Raw genomic sequence first — 17,909 nt, 5'->3', positions numbered from 1 at the left:
ACATGTAGAGTTAGACGAAAAATTGGATTCAAAAATCTGATTCAACACACTGAACTTATATATTGTCTTCTTCCTTTCCAAATACCACTGAAATGTGAGAAAATGTTTAAAGATAAAAAAGAAAATCTATAGCTGTACAAAAAAACAGGGGAAGGGTCTCATCAGTGAGCTATGAACATTGAGACATCTCTGAAAAATAAATAGGAGAATGAGGACTTCTATTTTCAGCACTGTGACCAATTAAATATCTCTGGCCACAAAACATTCAGATTCTAGATAAACTGCAACAGATATACGTTAAAACGCATTGCTGAGCACTGCATACGCCTAACAAAATACCATAAAATATGTAAAATGCAAAGCAAAAAATCTACAAGGAGAAGTGGACAATTCCATGATCACAATCAGAAATTTCAATTCATATTTCTTAGTAAATGAAAGGCCAAGCAGACAAAAAAAAGACTAAATAAGTAAATATGAGATGTGATTACAATACTACAATTAACAAGTCTCATTTAAAGGGCACATACAGAACCCACACCCAACAATTAGAGGACAAGAGTTGTGGAGGACTTTGGACCAGTGGAGAATTCACCCTGCCCTGATGGGGCAAAGTGAGCAAAGACAGGGCTGCCACGGTTGTATACTGTATCTCCCTTATCTGAATGGTCCTGAGGCCTAAACCTTTGCCACCTAACAAGAGCTTGTTGGAGAGCAAACAGTAGGGTACTTTTCTCAATTTTCTCTGTCTGGAGGGGGAGAACGCCCAGCTTGTGTGAGTATCCTCCTCTCGGACTGAGGTGGAATAAAGGGAGGCATGGGCAACTGGTAGCATTTACCTCTTTGTTTCCAGTTCCAAGTAAGCCTAGTTCCTACAAATTTTGAGTGTCTGGTAATCAAATCTTATGATGGAAATAATTAAAACACACTGTTTAATTCTTCTAACTCAGAAGCCATTCTACAATAGCTATAAATAAATTGATGGTCAGCACTTAAAAACTATTATTGTCCAGGGCAGACAAAATGAAAGTAACACAAGTACTTTTTGCTATATTAGAACAATTTTTTTATGGGGCAAACACGGCAAGTCACATCCTCTGTTTAATTCTTCTAGAGTGCCAACACTGGTTAATCCAATAACGTTGCTGTTCATGCAATCTGCAGGGATAAATCAGATGCTGAAAACTCAAATACCTTCAGTGGCCAGGCAGATAAATTCAGAAGGGTATAAGACAGCAGGAGTAGTTGGGGAGCAGCTGCTACTCAGTTCTAGTGGACTGTTATTGGAGAGTGGGAGCACAGAGCTGTTAGGTATTTCAATTTTTCCTAAGAAAACAGAACCTGGATTTGTACGCGAGATCTCCAAATTTAAAAAAATTTTAATGTGAACATTTAAAATAATGTACAGGACAAACAAAACATGTCTTCAGATCAGATCTAGTGTGGGTCACTAATGTTCAAGCCCCGTTGCAAACTAATAGACATAAAGAAATTTTTTTAGACTTGGAAGGGACCTGAGTAGACTTTTAAGCCTGTTGTTTTTAAAATGTGTGTGTGTATTCTGCCAAGGAATAGTTTCTTTAACTAAGAGGTTACAAAGAAGCTTAATATATTAAATAAATAAAAGCACAGCTGCTCTGGCTGAACAGGAAGCCCTCCCTCTGAGACACCTCTCACTGCTCCCCTTCCCCACCAGTGACCTCAAAGCACCTCCAGAGATCACAGTTTGAAAACTACTGAGCTAATCCATTTTCTCAGATTACAAGTGAGAAAATGAAATCCAATTTCTCATTGAAATTGTTACTGAAATCCCCAAATCTAGCCTAAATTAGAATTGTGCCCTTATTCCTGAGCTAATGCTACTGATAATAAATGAGATTTATTCAGCACCTACCATAAACTAGGCACTGTGCTTTCTCATATACCAGTTGTTTTTACAACAATCCTGTGAGAGGGATGTTCTTTTTGCTCGGGCTTCTCATTGCAGTGGCTTCTCTTGTGGAGCACAGGCTTCAGTAGTTGCAGCGCATGGGCTCAGTAGTTGTGGCCCACGGGCTTAGTTGCTCTGCGGCATGTGGGATCTTCCTGGACCAGGGATCGAACCCGCGTCCTCTGCATTGGCAGGTGGATTCTTAACCACTGTGCCACCAGGGAAGTCCCTGAAAGGGATGTTCTTATCTCCACCTTGCAGATGAGGAAACTGAGGCTCTAAGAGCACCTTTCATAGAGTCACATAAGTAGTAAGTGGCAACCAGGATAGGAACCTGGGTCCAAATGACTCCAGATCTGTCCTCTGTAACCCTGATACTAAGTTGCCACCCAACTCTCCCTGAAAATTACCCTTCCCCAAAGCATGAGACAGGCAGGAATGCCAATAAGAATGAAGGGGAAGAAGGATATCAAAAGAGGACTGAGAATCTTCTAACATGAAACAAAACTCAACAAATGTTCACAAGACACATTAATCAAAGACAGTAAAACCTCAAACTATGTTTATCATATTCAGATGATACATGTACCTCCTGAAGCAGGTAATTCTGGAACAGGTAATTTTTAAAATCAATCTATCTATCTATCTAAAAAAAAATTTTTTTGGCCGCGCCACACAGCTTGTGGTATCTTAGTTCCCTGACCAGGGATCGAACCCGTGCCCCCTGCAGTGCAAGCTTGGAGTCCTAACCACAGGACACCAGGGAATTCCCTGGAACAGGTAATTTTAGAACAAATAATAGCACTTTAAATAATGGATAGTCAGCCTGTTATTGAACTCATCCCAAATGGTTGAAAAAACAGAATGAGCATATTTCCCTAATTGTTTAAATAAAATTCTTGACAGGAATCTTTTATGTTGTTCCATAAAATGTCCTAGGTATCATTCTCAGAAACCAAACCTTGACTGAGATGGAAAGACTATTAACCTGACTCATTGTGACATTTCTTGTGTCCTTAATCTTATACTCAGAATATCATATTATTAAACTAGTATTTAGCATGGTAAGTGCTATGTAAACCCATGAACTGAGCAATGATTCAAACTTTCTAGGCTCTTCAGTCCGTTCCCTCTCTCCTCCCTGAACGACACACCTTCTTCAACTCTCTCAGTAACCCTGAGCCTTCATGGTCTCACGCAAGAATTTCCCCTTTTCAAATTTTATTCTCAAAGAAGGCTCAGAAACTCACCCAATAACTAACCACAGCATAAAAAAATCAATGCTGCTTTTGAAATTCTAGCATTAAGTAATAATTAAAATAGTCCTGTTGATTATACTTTTAACACTCAGAGAAATTAAAGGTAGGAACCTTTAAGAAAATGGTCAGTTCCTGGTAGAAATCCTGTGGTAGTTACTATCAGTACTAGCAAGGACAAGGAAGAAGAGGGCACTTAAGAAGGCAAACTATACCTCCATTCTGAAAAAGAGCAGAGCCAAACTATGATATATAGACAATGAGAACCAAAATACATGGAGTATTTTATATAATCCTTTGCTGGAAATAATGCCAGCATTGTAATTCTGGTTCCAGCTCTGTCATTAACTGCTGGTGTCACCTTTGGCAGATAATTTTCTGTCTTTGAGTCTCAGAGCATTCATCAGTAAAATGAACATGATGAACTACTGGATGGTCTCTAAGAAACTTTATGGCTCAGAAAGTTTATGAAGAGGGTAACAAAGACTTGAATAGCAGAGCTGGACATAAATTTCAAAGCAACTGTAGGTACCACAATGAAATTTTCTCCTTGTTAGTTAACTAACTCTGTCTTGCACTGAGCTTTACAGTGAACATTTTCATATCCATCTGCCCAGCAGTCCTATTTTGGGGAATCCCAAAGTAGGTGGGATGCTACAGAAGCTTAAGGACAGATGCAAGGGTGCAACCTGACAACAAAAACATAGGCACATAATCTAAGCTTGGCCAGCTGGATGCTTCAGGTATTGAGATTCTTGTATAAAAGAACAGTCAGATTATTTGAGGCAGTTGCAGTGGGATCAATAATACCCACAGTGCCAAAATATGTGTCCAGGGACAATGGTTCAGGAAGTGTCCACTGGCGTTGGCACTGGTGACAGACTGATCTTATGGCATGATCTTAGCTGTGTTCTGGTTCCCTTTGCTTCTCCCTGGTTCTCTAGCCTCTCCATTGATCCGACAAGCTACCCAACATCCAACCATTTTCTGCTTCAGTTAGTCAAAGTTGGTTTCTATTGTTTGCAACCAAGAAGACCAACTGGCACAAAAATTATATAAAGAACAAGTTGTAAGTGACCTCGGTGAAATGGGAAGAATTCTAGAACTGGTTTTCTGGACTAACTGGGGCCAAAAGCGAGCAAACATTCTGTCAGTATTTAAAGATGGAAATCTGGCAGCCCATGATATATAGCAGAAAAACAACTAATTGCATTATCCTTATAATCACTTAGATTCAAAGAACTTCTTAGAATTATGTGCCCAGTGAAGACAAGGCTGAGTGGCTGCTGCCAGACAAGCAGAGAAAGGTATAAAGACCATCACGTATTCAAGGACTATGGGCTGAAGTGAGTGCTTCTAGGGGCGCTGTTCGGCTTAGGAAGAGAGTGACATACTGGCATCCCTGAATTCTTGGCTCAAGGTGTGGAGTGAAACAGAAAGATTAAAAGATGCAGACCACTCCAGATTGGTAGGTGGCAGATTTAATAAGCAAGGAAACTTAAATACGAGGCTTGTCTTGGGTGGCCACAAGATGAGTAGATCTCCGTACCCGCCCGCCAGAATCTTAAAAGTTTATATAGAGGTCTTCACTGGGCTCAGTCACACATACCGTCCAGGTGGTCTCAGCACCACTTTACTATCTCAAGGCTGAAGTTGAAAACCAAAGGCACAGTTTGATCCTGCAGGTTGCCAAATTATATCAGTTAAATTTGCTTCCCTTTCACATTGGAGATCCAGTGATATTGTGATAAGAAGGCAGTGGGACGTCAAGATCTGAAGTGGGGATACATGACAAGGTTCAGAGTCCCCACACAGGACTCTGAACCCCCAGCCCTCAAAGCAGACCCTCATCCCTGGTCTGTTGAGGCACTCATCTGAAAGATTTACTTTGTAAGAAGCAAATAAATGGCCTCATACCCCATCCCCACCACGCTTCAATGTCTCAATCTATAAGAAGAGTTCTACCCCACCATGCCCTGGGAGGGTCAAGTCAAAATTAAATCTGAAAAAAAGGATTATATATTATTTGTAAGACACGATACATTTATATTGGTTTGAGGGTGCTGGATTATGGGGGAAAGAACAAAATTTTAGATGGTGCTAATACTGATAGGAGTGTATTAATTCTAGATTCAACGTGCTAGCTTCAGAGACTGGGCTTTTGACAGGGGCTTGGTGGGACCCAGTTGGAGGAGATAATCGAGAGGACATGACCCATGAGCTGGTCCCCGGCAAACGGAAGTCCCTCATCCCCTCTCCTGTCCTTTGAAGGTATGTTCCATTGGCCTTCCCCATACTACAAGCTGCCCAAGGCCTCAGCCTTGAGATAGTAAAGTGGTGCTGAGATCACCTGGACGGTATGCGTGACTGAGCCCAGTGAAGGCCTCTACATAAACTTTTAATATCCTGGCGGGTGGGTGTGGAGATCTACTCATCTTGTGGCCACCCAAGACAAGCCTCATGTGTAAGTTTTCTTGCTTATTAAATCTGCCACCTACCAATCTGGAGTGGTCTGCCGCTTCTTCAGTCTCTCCCTGCCCTCTGTGTATGGGGGCCAGTTTCAGATTACACAGGGGCAACTCCGGAGGAGGATGCGAACTGACAGATCCCAAACCCAACCTGGTGTAATTTCCCAAGCCCAGGTGTGTATACTTCAAATAGCTGTATTTCACAATAGCATAATCACCATACTGGCTTCCTGGATAAACACTTTTATGGTCGAGGTGGCAAAACAAAAAACATTAAAGGTCTCCCTCTACCATGATAGGAAATCAAAAGCAATACTGTAGACAGGGCTTTCAGAGATGAGTGACACCATCAAAAACAGATTCAGGGGTAGTAATCGGTGGCACCTGTCCATTTTAACGGGCTATGTTATTAATACATTGTCTTAAGCAACCTTAATCAAATGGCTAAGGTACTTTTCCAGATGTGGTCTCTTTACTATAGCAAATCAGTACAGCCTTGGCAACACATATGCAGCTCTAATCTGGCCAATGCTTTTTCCTCCAAAAGGAATTTACTTTCACCTAACAAGGACAGCAACACATCTTCCCCACCTTGCCTTAGAGCAGTCATTCTCAAAGAGTGGTCCCTGAAGCAGCAACAGCACGCCCCACTGGAAACTTGTTAGAAGTAAATTCTCCATCCCACCCCAGATCTACTGATTCGGGAATTCTGGAGGTGGTGTCAGTGATCTGTGTTTTAACAAGCCCTTCAGACGATTCTGATGCACACCAGAGTGTGAGAAGCACCGCCTTAGAGTAATATCAGCTCTTCAGCTCTGTGCCTCAATTTCATTTGACCAGAGACACTAACCATATCACTATTTCACAGGACATCACGCTGGCCCATCATATTTAGGACATAAAGCTGGTGAGGCCAAAGGTATGTACCAATGAGGAGATTAACCCTACATAAATAAAAGGAACCTTCCACTTTGATTCTGCTAATGGTTCCTGGTAGACACTGGACACAACTATGGGACATCTAGAGATAATCAGCCCAAGACCTCTCATGAACTGGGTGTTTTCTAGTCACCTACTTATGACATCAGGTGTAGCCAACATCATTCCCTCTTCAAGTGGCCGGAGTAGATTTTAAAGACACGGGAAAGCAGCATGAGCGTACTGCTCACACTCTCAGAACGCCTACTTCTGTCATACTACACCTTTTCCTTAAAACACACCAGCTAGCTCTCCATGATCTAATGACATGATAATGGAAGGAACCATAGTATAGACCCGGGGTTGCTGGTGCTATAAGATCCTGAAGAGAAACTCTGGGTTAAAAGGCTAATAGAGAGGGATCAGAAGAAGAAAAATATTTTGATTTTAAAAAATACATAAAGCTAAGCCTAAGCAGAGTGGGCTTGTGGCAGTATCTTGCCTGCACCTTGCCTCCCTTAGCAATAAAGATGCAGGTTATATAGACATTTGTCACTTTTCTGAAGCATGAATCAGAATCCCCCTGGTACATGGAAGAAGCCACTTTACTAGTGACCAAGGCCAAGTGACCGTAAAGCATCTGATTCTCATCTCAGGATTTGTGCTTTCTACTCATGGTGTCACACAGTAACTTTCAAGAAGTGGTAAGAGCTTTATTTCTTACTTTAAAATGTCACCAAAAAGAAAGCCAACCTCTAGTGATAGTAATGAAAATTGAGAAAAAGTGAAGAAGTTTAAAAAAATGATTGAAAAAAAAAAAGTGGTGCGCCTTAGGTGGGCAACAGACTCACTAAAGATCTAAAGGGGTCCTTAAATGTTTACACTTCACAGAGCAAATATTGTCAAAGTGGTTACAGGAGTTGAGTAAATTCTTTGAGAATGTTAATGGACTACTGTATAATCAAGTGGTACAAACTCTGCCACTTGTTATCATGAATGTGACCAATCTCAGGCAAGTCAACTTCTTTTTAAAAAATGCAAACCAGGGCCTGGAATACCAAGACAAGAATAAAAAACAGAAATCTGCATTATTTCCACAACAGAAAACTTGTTATTTTTTAAGTAGTTCTTAGCGAGCACTACAAATTTTAAAGTATTTCTCCAAAAGACCTTTACTTTAGAAATTAGACAAAGATATATAATAAGTGGTTGGTACTGCAAAATAATTTGTCCACTGAAGAGTCAATTATTTAATTTAAAACTTGTAACTTAGAGTGTGGCCAAGATGGTGGAGTAGGAAGACTCTAAGCTCACCTCCTCCCATGGGCACACCAAAATTACAGCTTTACAGAGCAACTATTGATGAACACAAACTGAAGACTAGCAGAAAAGATTTTCCACAACTAAAAATATAAAGAAGGAACCACAATGAGACAGGTAGGAGAGGTAGTAATACAGTACAGTCAAGACCCACTCCCCAGGGTAGGCAACCCATAAATGGAAGGATAATCACAATTGCAGAGGTTTTCCCCAAGGAGCCAGGGGTCTGAGCCCTACATCAGGCTCCCTAGCCTGGGGGTCCCACGCTGGGAAGATGAGCCCCTAGAATGTCTAGCTTTGAAGGCCGGCAGGGCTTGCATACAGAAGAGCTGGAGAGATGCAGGAAACAGACACTCCACTCTTAAAGGGCACATGCAAAACTTCACACACTCCAAGTCCCAATGCAGAGGCAGTAATCTGACTGGGTCAGACCCTCTTACTGATCTTAGAGAGGCTCCCAGAGAGGCAGAAGGCCGGGACTCCGCCTGGGGAAACAGACACTGGCAGCATCCATTTTGGGGAGCTCATTCTACCACGAGGACACTGGTACTGGCAAGCACTATTTTGGAGTCTTCCCTCTAGCCTATTAGTGGTAAGTGGGTACCACTACCTCTGGCAGCCACCACACAAGGCAGGGACTTGCAGCCAGCAGGGCTGGGGACCAGCCCCACCTACCAGGGTGCTCACAGTTGTTAGCCCTGTCACAACAGAAGGGCCCACACAGCCCACATAGTGGGCACCCCTAGAGCATACAGCTCTGGTGGCCAGAGGGGCGTGTTCTACTGGGCCCCACAGGACGTCTCTTACATAAGACCAATTCGCCAAGATTGGGAAACATAACTGACCTACCCAATAAATAGAAATAAACACAAGGAATTTGGCAAAATGAGGAGACAGAGGAATATGTTCCAAACGAAGGAACAAGACAGAACCTCAAAAGAAGAACTAAGTAAAGTGGAAATCAGCAATCTACCAGATAAAGAGTTCAAGACAATGATCACAAGATGTTCAACAAACTCAGGAGAAGAATGGATGAACACAGTGAGAAATTTAATAAAGAGTTCGAAATTACAAAGAAGAACTAAACAGAACTGAAGAATACAATAACTGAAATAAAAAATACACTAGAAGAAATCAACAGTAGATTAGATAATACAGAAATCAACAGTAGATTAGATAATACAGAGAATCAGATCAGTGAACTGGAATACAGAGTAGTGAAAATCACCCAAGCTGAACAGAAAAAAGAAAAAAGAATTTTTTAAAAATGAGGATGGCTTAATTTAAGAGACCTCTGGGACAACATCAAGCATACTAACAATTTGCATTATCAGGGTCCCAGAAGGAGGAGAGAGAGAGAAAGGGGCAGCGAATTTATTTGAAGAAAACTTGTAACTTGAAAAACTATAATTCACATTCAGGTACACACTCAACAAACATTAATGAATGAATACATACACATATACAAACTAGAGTAATAAAGCTTCATTATCTACATGCCACATTCTCAAGGAAAGGAAAAAATCACAACACAACAGTCTTCCCATTGTCTAAAAGAACCATGTCTCTTTGTGGACAGGCTCTCCTGAAGGCATAACTAATAATATCCTAGACTGTGGAATAACAAGGAATGACCCTAGGGACTTTGTGCCTATCGGCAGAGACTCCCAGGAGAAATACTGTCCTCTGTTCACATACAGGTCTAACCCTGATTCTGTAGACTCAGAATTAGTCAAGGTACTTTCCCTACTACTGCAGTACAATGTCAGAAAGGAAGGTAAGTTTATAGTTTCTACATTTAAAACCCAACAGTAGCCACTGTACACACAACTGATCTGGAACACTTTTCTATATTTATTTCATTTTAAATGACTCAATAGCTTACTTTCAGAAATAATTACACCTATTTTCAGAAAGTCTTCCCTGAAAAATAAAGAGGTTAGTCACACTAAACATTTTCTTTCCTTTTGTATGGGGTAGAAGAGTGGAGAATAAGGAGGAAAGGAAGGGGTCCACTAGACTCATCTAAAAGCAGATGAATATGTTTAAAAACCAATAGAAACAGACTTTTTCTTTAAAGTTTGTTTATACAGTTTTTCTCCATCCCTTTATTTGTAATTGATTAGAGACATTTTACTAGTGCATATTAACAGGTGGAAAGGAATGGAGTTTTTTTTTTTTTTTTTTTTTGGCTCACTTCCCTTTAGACTGTTCAAAAGTAGAACAACCACATGCTGTTCCAAACACAATACATGACTTAGCTTTGCCTAGGCCTTAATGAAGGCAATTCAAAAAGAAAAATACAATATTCTGGTCTCCATTTTCCCTAGATCAGCCTCAGCTCTTTCTGGATGAAATCAGTCTCTCAAGGGACATCAACCTCACAATTTGAGAAACAATGCTCTAGATATGAAACAAAAAGCAACACAATGGAAAAGCAGCAACCATTTGTTTTTCCACTTGGGAGAGTTAGACTGTACAACATCCTTTTCACTACAAAGCCAAGTTACTATTCAGAATTGTAAATTAACTCTTTGTAATAATACAAATGACTTCAGTCTCAGATAATAAAATAAGGAAAAAATCAAAGTCCCTTATTTCAAGCAACCTCTGAAACAAAACTAAAGGACCAGGATATCTCAGTCAGATCCTTTGGTTTGTGATAAACTTGACTTAAAACTTATCTGGAAAGAAAATAACACATAACACATATGGTAACATATTAATAAGAATGCACAATAATGATTTTTATTACATGCTTTATGTGTGTAATCCTTAAGAACATTTTCAAGTACTTTAAACCAGGGTTCAGCAAACTACAGCCTGTGGGCCAAAAGTGATGCACTATCTGTTTTTATAAGTAAAGTTTTATTGAAACATCCACACTCATTTGTATTGGCTACAATTGAAGAGTTGAATAGCTGTGACAGAGACTGAATGTTTTGCAAAGCCAAAAATATTTATTATTCACCCCTTTACAGAAAATGTCTGCATTCCCTGCTCTAAACCACTGGGTCTCAAATTTTAACGCTCATAAGAAACACCTGGACAGCTTGTTAAATCAGTTTCCTGAGCTCTACTTTCACAGATCATGATTCAGTAGGTTGGGATGGGGTCCATGAACTTGCATTTCTAACAAGCTCACAACCTGCTGGTCTATGAACTAAAGTTTGACCACCACTGCCCTAAACCATCTCATATAATCACAGATCAGCAATGACCACAAATGTTATAAATTCCATAAACCAGGATAACCATCACACATAATGAAAACTAAGGCATAAAAGAGGAGGGAAATAGACCTCTTGACTTACATGAAATTCTTGGTAGCTAAGAAGGCACAATTGGTTGCCATAATCATCAGATAATTCTTCAGCCCCTCATCCTAATGTTAATTCATAGTAAACACTGGAAATTCAACTGGGACCAGCAGGAGCCAAAGGCAGTTAGGTTGGAAGTGTAAAACACAATCAGTTCTTTAGAGAAACTATAAAACACATTTTAAAAGTAAAAGCTGAGGCATATTCAGTTATAATTTAGTATTTGACTGGACTATAGATTAAGTACTAAAGTACAATGTTTGAAAAGAAATCTGACACATATAGTTTATAATACAATGGTCCAATCAAAAGATTAATTTTTTCACTCCATATAAATATAAATGGTTAAAAAATCTAATCTTTTAAATAAATTCAAAATAAACATGTGTCAAGCTAATAATGGGAAAGAACATAGAGGATATCAACTGATGTATTTTATTAGAACTAGGCTCAGGCAGATCAAAGGTGGATGATATGTAAACCACATAAAAATATTAGTGCCTTTCAAAAACAGAAATATAGATCAATAGAACAAGATAGAAAGCCCAGAGATAAACCCACGCACATATGGTCACCTTATCTTTGATAAAGGAGGCAAGAATATACAGTGGAGAAAAGACAGCCTCTTCAATAAGTGGTGCTGGGAAAACTGGACAGCTACATGTAAAAGTATGAAATTAGAACACTCCCTAACACCATGCAAAAAAATAAACTCAAAATGGATTAAAGACCTAAATGTAAGGCCAGACACTATCAAACTCTTAGAGGAAAATATAGGCAGAACACTCTATGACATAAATCACAGCAAGATCCTTTTTGACCCACCTCCTAGAGAAATGGAAATAAAAACAAAAATAAACAAACGGGACCTAATGAAACTTAAAAGCTTTTGCACAGCAAAAGAAACCATAAACAAGACCAAAAGACAACCCTCAGAATGGGAGAAAATATTTGCAAATGAAGCAACTGACAAAGGATTAATCTCCAAAATTTACAAGCAGCTCATGCAGCTCAATAACAAAAAAACAAACAACCCAATCCAAAAAATGGGCAGAAGACCTAAATAGACATTTCTCCAAAGAAGATATACAGATTGCCAACAGACACATGAAAGAATGCTCAACATCATTAATCATTAGAGAAATGCAAATCAAAACTACAATGAGGTATCATCTCACACCGGTCAGAATGGCCATCATCAAAAAATCTAGAAACAATAAATGCTGGAGAGGGTGTGGAGAAAAGGGAACACTCTTGCACTGTTGGTGGGAATGTAAATTGATACAGCCACTATGGAGAACAGTATGGAGGTTCCTTAAAAAACTAAAAATAGAACTACCATACGACCCAGCAATCCCACTACTGGGCATATACCCTGAGAAAACCATAATTCAGAAAGAGTCATGTACCAAAATATTCATTGCAGCTCTGTTTACAATAGCCAGGACATGGAAGCAACCTAGGTGTCCATCATCGGATGAATGGATAAAGAAGATGTGGCACATATATACAATGGAATATTACTCAGCCATAAAAAGAAATGAAATGGAGGTATTTGTAATGAGGTGGATGGAGTTAGAGTCTGTCATACAGAGTGAAGTAAGTCAGAAAGAGAAGAAGAAATACAGTATGCTAACACATATATATGGAATCTAAGGGGAAAAAAAAAAAAAAAGGTCATGAAGAACCTAGTGGCAAGACGGGAATAAAGACACAGACCTACTAGAGAATGGACTTGAGGATATGGGGAGGAGGAGGGGTGAGATGTGACAGGGTGAGAGAGTGTCATGGACATATATACACTACCAAATGTAAAATAGATAGCTAGTGGGAAGCAGCCGCATAGCACAGGGAGATCAGCTCGGTGCTTTGTGACCACCTAGAGGGGTGGGATAGGGAGGGTGGGAGGGAGGGAGATGCAAGAGGGAAGAGATATGGGAACATATGTATATGTATAACTGATTCACTTTGTTATAAAGCAGAAAGTAACACACCATTGTAAAGCAATTATACTTCAATAAAGATGTTTAAAAAAAAAAAAAAAAAAAAGTCATGTACCAAAATGTTCATTGCAGCTCTATTTACAATAGCCAGGACATGGAAGCAACCTAAGTATCCATCAACAGATGAATGGATAAAGAAGATGTGGCACATATATACAGTGGAATATTACTCAGCCATAAAAAGAAACGAAATTGAGTTATTTGTAGTGAGGTGGATGGACCTAGAGTCTGTCATACAGAGTGAAGTAAGTCAGAAAGAGAAAAACAAATACCGTATGCTAACACATATATATGGAATCTAAAAAAAAAAAAAAAAAAGGTCATGAAGAACCTAGGGGCAAGACGGGAATTAAGACACAGACCTACTAGAGAATGGACTTGAGGATATGGGGAGGGGGAAGGGTAAGCTGTGACAAAGTGAGAGTGTGGCATGGACATATATACACTACCAAACGTAAAACAGATAGCTAGTGGGAAGCAGCCGCATAGCACAGGGAGATCAGCTCAGTGCTTTGTGACCACCTAGAGGAGTGGGATAGGGAGGGTGGGAGGGAGGGAGACGCAAGAGGGAAGAGATATGGGAACATATGTGTATGCATAACTGATGCACTTTGTTATAAAGCAGAAACTAACACACCAATGTAAAGCAATTATACTCCAATAAAGATGTTAAAAAATAATAAAAATAAAAATATTAGTGCCTTCCACGTAGACTCTGCAGAAGATAAAGGAGAAAGGTAAACATTTGGAGGGAGAATTCTCATTGATGATTTATTAGAATAAGAAACATCTCCTTTTCCTTTATTTAGCCTTCATTGAACATCTACCATGCTCAGAGGCACTGTACACTGTACTAGGCATTAGACATAGAAATGAATAAACATCCCTACTCTCAACAACCTCAAAAGCTAGAGAGAGAGCCACGTAAATAAGTGCAATACAGCACGGTAAGTATAAGAACAGTTGTATATATTATGTACTATCAGAGTGTAGAGAGTGAGCTGATTAAATATGCTTGGGAGAAAGGTGAAAGGAATGCTTCGCTAGACACAGAGTTATTGCTTCAATTGAGATGTAAAGAAATTGAGCAGATGAAGAAGGGTAGGTAAGGAGCACAGGAGGCAGTGGATACAATATGGGCAATTGTACGGAAGTGAGAGGGAGTAATATGGATCTGAGTTCTACATCTACAAACAGGTCAGCTTGGCCGAAGCAGAGTGTGTAACATGGGAAGCAACGAGATGGGAAGCTGGACAGGAAGGCAAGGTCTCATATAAAGAACCTTAGGTGCCGCCCTGGTCAGGTCTTTATTTTTCCAGCTTTAGGGAAATGGTGAAGAATTTTAACCCCAGAGTGGACTGCACGGATTTGCATTTTACTGAAATCACTTTGGCACCACCAGAGGGGACAGGCTGAAGGCAAAGGATTTTATTTTTGATCTAAAAATTTTGACAAGACTTTGTATTCAAGGCATGGATGAGAAACAGAAAGGTAGAGCTGATTAGAGGTTAAAAAAAAAATCTCCCTGCTTAATTTTTATCAAAATGAAGTTTAGGAAGAAGCAGCAAAGATTGAAATTAACACAGGGCATTGTAATCCGGGAAATATTTTCTTTTTTATCTAATAAGGTCAAGGATAAAAAAACACCCCACAAAAACCGTTAAAGATGACATTATGGTCCATGTTAACAGAGAAGACTGCATCAGATTATAGCGCTCAGATCTTGGACAAATCATAACTTTTCTGGGCTTCAGTTTCTTCACCTATATAATGACAGGTTCAAAGCTTCCTAACCTGGGCTATAAATAGATGTATATTTCAATATAATTTGTTTCCTTTGTAATCCTACTCATGTTATTTAAATTTTAAAATTCTGAGAATGGGTCAATGGCACAAAATAGGATAAGAAGCTCTGCATGATATTTAAGTCACTTACAACTCTCGAATTATAGAATTTTGGACATTCAATACAGGAACTAAAAGAGAGTGCCACTGGCTAAGGACAAATAAAGACGGGGCAATAGGAAAAGCGTAATACACTGGACCAAAAAGATAATTTATAGGGATTTAAAGTCTGATTTAGGTTGATATTATTTTGCCTTTCCATTTCCCTTTCTTCTTTTGTAAACTTAGGTTAATGCTGGTATTAAATGACTGCTTGATGGCTTTCTTTATATCCTTAAACCAACTGAAATGTGATTTATGGAATAAAACTTAATATTAAAGGCTAAGAGAAAGTGTAGATGATATAATGAAGAGATTATTAATGTCAGCAATCAAATAAAGGAGGTAAGAACAAAAATGCCTTCTTGATATCAAGTCCAGACACAAAACTACCTGGGAAAGAAGCTAGGTAAATGAAAAATAACCTTTTTTGGGTCAGAAACAATTGGTTTTAAACAGACATGTCTAGAACAAAAACTAGTTCTTATCATCTTATAATTATAGTATTTAATAGCAGGGATGCATCTCTCCCTATCTTCATAATGGTACTCTATGATAAGGAATTCTAAATTATCTGAATTTATAAGGTCAATGTCAGCATTCAAAATGCATGTAGCTACTATACAAAAAGGAGACCATATTTAAAAAATTTTTTAAGAACTCTATAAGATATGAGTTATAAAACACTTATTATCAGAAAAAATGTGAATGAAGGTTATAATTATTCCTTGAAGTTACTCATACTACATACTTTATTTAATCAGATTAAACAATCAAAATGTTTCTGATTAACCAATGGAAGTCTCACCACATCATCTGTTCAGTGTTCAAAAAGACACCTTGCACTGGTTTGAAAAACCACTGAAAGATTATAGTAATATAATTTGCAGTATCTTTTAAAAGTACTTCTACTTAGTATTCAAAAGCCTTCCTATTTTAGACATGAGTCTACAATGAGGTAGCTGGACAACTATTCAACTAAACAACAATGGAAGACTTTAGAAGCTGCGAAATCAAGTCTGGTCAGTTTTTAAAGCTGTGTCTATATTAAAATTCCTGGGGTTTCAACTCTTAGAAACAATCTGAGGGGGAAAAGCCTTTACCATCCTCAGTTTTTCTGGAAAAAAACTACAGAAACATTTGTCTTCTTTCCTTCATGAAAGTTATCCACCTAACAGATCTGTAGGAGAGGACAGGTTTCTACAGGTAACTCTTTCTTCCCACACCTCCCTAGCAATCTGCGTATCTCTAAACCAGAGGCAGGTAACTGAGGCACCTGAGGCAATCTTTAGTGTCACTCTGCTCCTCTCCTGACGTGTGTGTTTTGTTTTTTTTGTTTTTAAACAGGTATCTTACAAAGAATACTGAAGCACTATGCTTAAAGAAAAACAGTGTCACTTTTTAGCAAAACACTATCTACAGCCCCAAAATCTTCTAGTCATTGATTTGCTTCAGAAAAACAGGGCCAAGTGAACATAACAACTACTTATGAAAATACATGTAGTCCAAGCACTTTTAGTCCAGGCAATATAGATTATACGTTCAATCAATTAGGAAAAATTCAGAATTCACATTTCTAGAGGAACTACCATAATTTACTCAGGAGAGCAAAATATTTGACAGGTGCAAGACATTGCAAAATCATTCATTAACTATACTTCGTATAAAATGAACCCGATCTTAAGCAAATCCACTAAGCAGGGCCACAGATGTACACGAGCGTAAGTTAGTAGGGAGATTTAATTCTCAAAGGGATTTATTCAAAGTAGGACTTATATACAACTTGAAGAAATCCCTTACTGTGTGCGTGTTTTTTTCAAAAAAAAAAGGTCCTATTTATAGTTTATTCCAGAACACAGCATAAACTATTTTTCCATAAAGATATGAAGAACTACTCACCTCCATTTCCACAGCCGCAATACTCTGGTCATAATGACCCATCAGATTGGGGAAAAATGTCATGTTGTAGGCCATTTTCATACATCTGGGAACAGTAATTGGTTCACAGGTGAAAAGACTGTGCCCTCCTACGAGGGGTAGAAACATACATGTCCACAAAAATGTAAACGTTTCCATTCTCTTCAAATTCCTAATTTTACCACATGGCTTGGATTAATCGCTCTTTTCATTCTCAGATTTCCATCCAAAGATAAAATGCTCAAATTCCTCGTTTAATTATTTTACCATTTTGAAGGAAGCTCTTTTTCCTGAAAATGGGTTCTGGGTCAATTACTGTAAAAACAACCAAAAGGGTGTATCAGCAACGTTTGTCATAGACTCAAATGCGTACGTCAAAGTGCAGAGTTAAGATTTTTCACCCTAGGGCTTCCCTGGTGGCGCAGTGGTTGAGAATCTGCCTGCCAATGCAGGGGACACGGGTTCGAGCCCTGGTCTGGGAAGATCCCACATGCCGCGGAGCAGCTGGGCCCGTGAGCCACAACTACTGAGCCTGCGCATCTGGAGCCTGTGCTCCACAACAAGAGAGGCCGCGATAGTGAGAGGCCCGCGCACCGCGATGAAGAGTGGCCCCCACTTGCCACAACTAGAGAAAGCCCTCGCACAGAAACGAAGACCCAACACAACCATAAATAAATAAATAAATATTAAAAAAAAAAAAAAAAAAGATTTTCACCCTAGGTAACTAACACCGGAAAAACGACGGAAAATTTCGTCCCATCGAGATCCTCTTCCACCTGCCTTGGCACAGAATCTATCGCCTGCTGAGGAAGTCTCATCTCTAGGGAACGGAT

The 17,909-nt window shown here is 39.2% G+C and overlaps 1 protein-coding gene across 2 annotated transcripts in view; it reads right to left on the bottom strand.

The window, feature by feature from the left end:
* The window catches only part of FZD6 (frizzled class receptor 6), a 36,694-nt gene that overhangs the window by 17,878 nt on the left and 907 nt on the right, over positions 1 to 17,909 (bottom strand). Inside the window, exons 2-3 of one of the 2 annotated variants that reach the window (XM_061171276.1) lie at positions 17,344 to 17,391; positions 17,059 to 17,186 (exon numbers count right to left, since the gene is read on the bottom strand). In XM_061171276.1, coding sequence (XP_061027259.1) covers positions 17,059 to 17,139 — 81 coding nt within the window. In that variant the 5' untranslated portion in view covers positions 17,140 to 17,186; positions 17,344 to 17,391. Of the gene's footprint in view, positions 1 to 17,058; positions 17,392 to 17,909 lie in introns of both variants that reach the window. The other variant, XM_061171275.1, reaches the window with a different exon arrangement.

Source organism: Eubalaena glacialis, chromosome 17, assembly GCF_028564815.1.
Source record: "Eubalaena glacialis isolate mEubGla1 chromosome 17, mEubGla1.1.hap2.+ XY, whole genome shotgun sequence".
NCBI classification, from domain to species: Eukaryota; Metazoa; Chordata; class Mammalia; order Artiodactyla; family Balaenidae; genus Eubalaena; species Eubalaena glacialis.
Note: the sequence above shows the minus strand (reverse complement) of the source record. Positions and strands in the feature narration are given on the sequence as shown.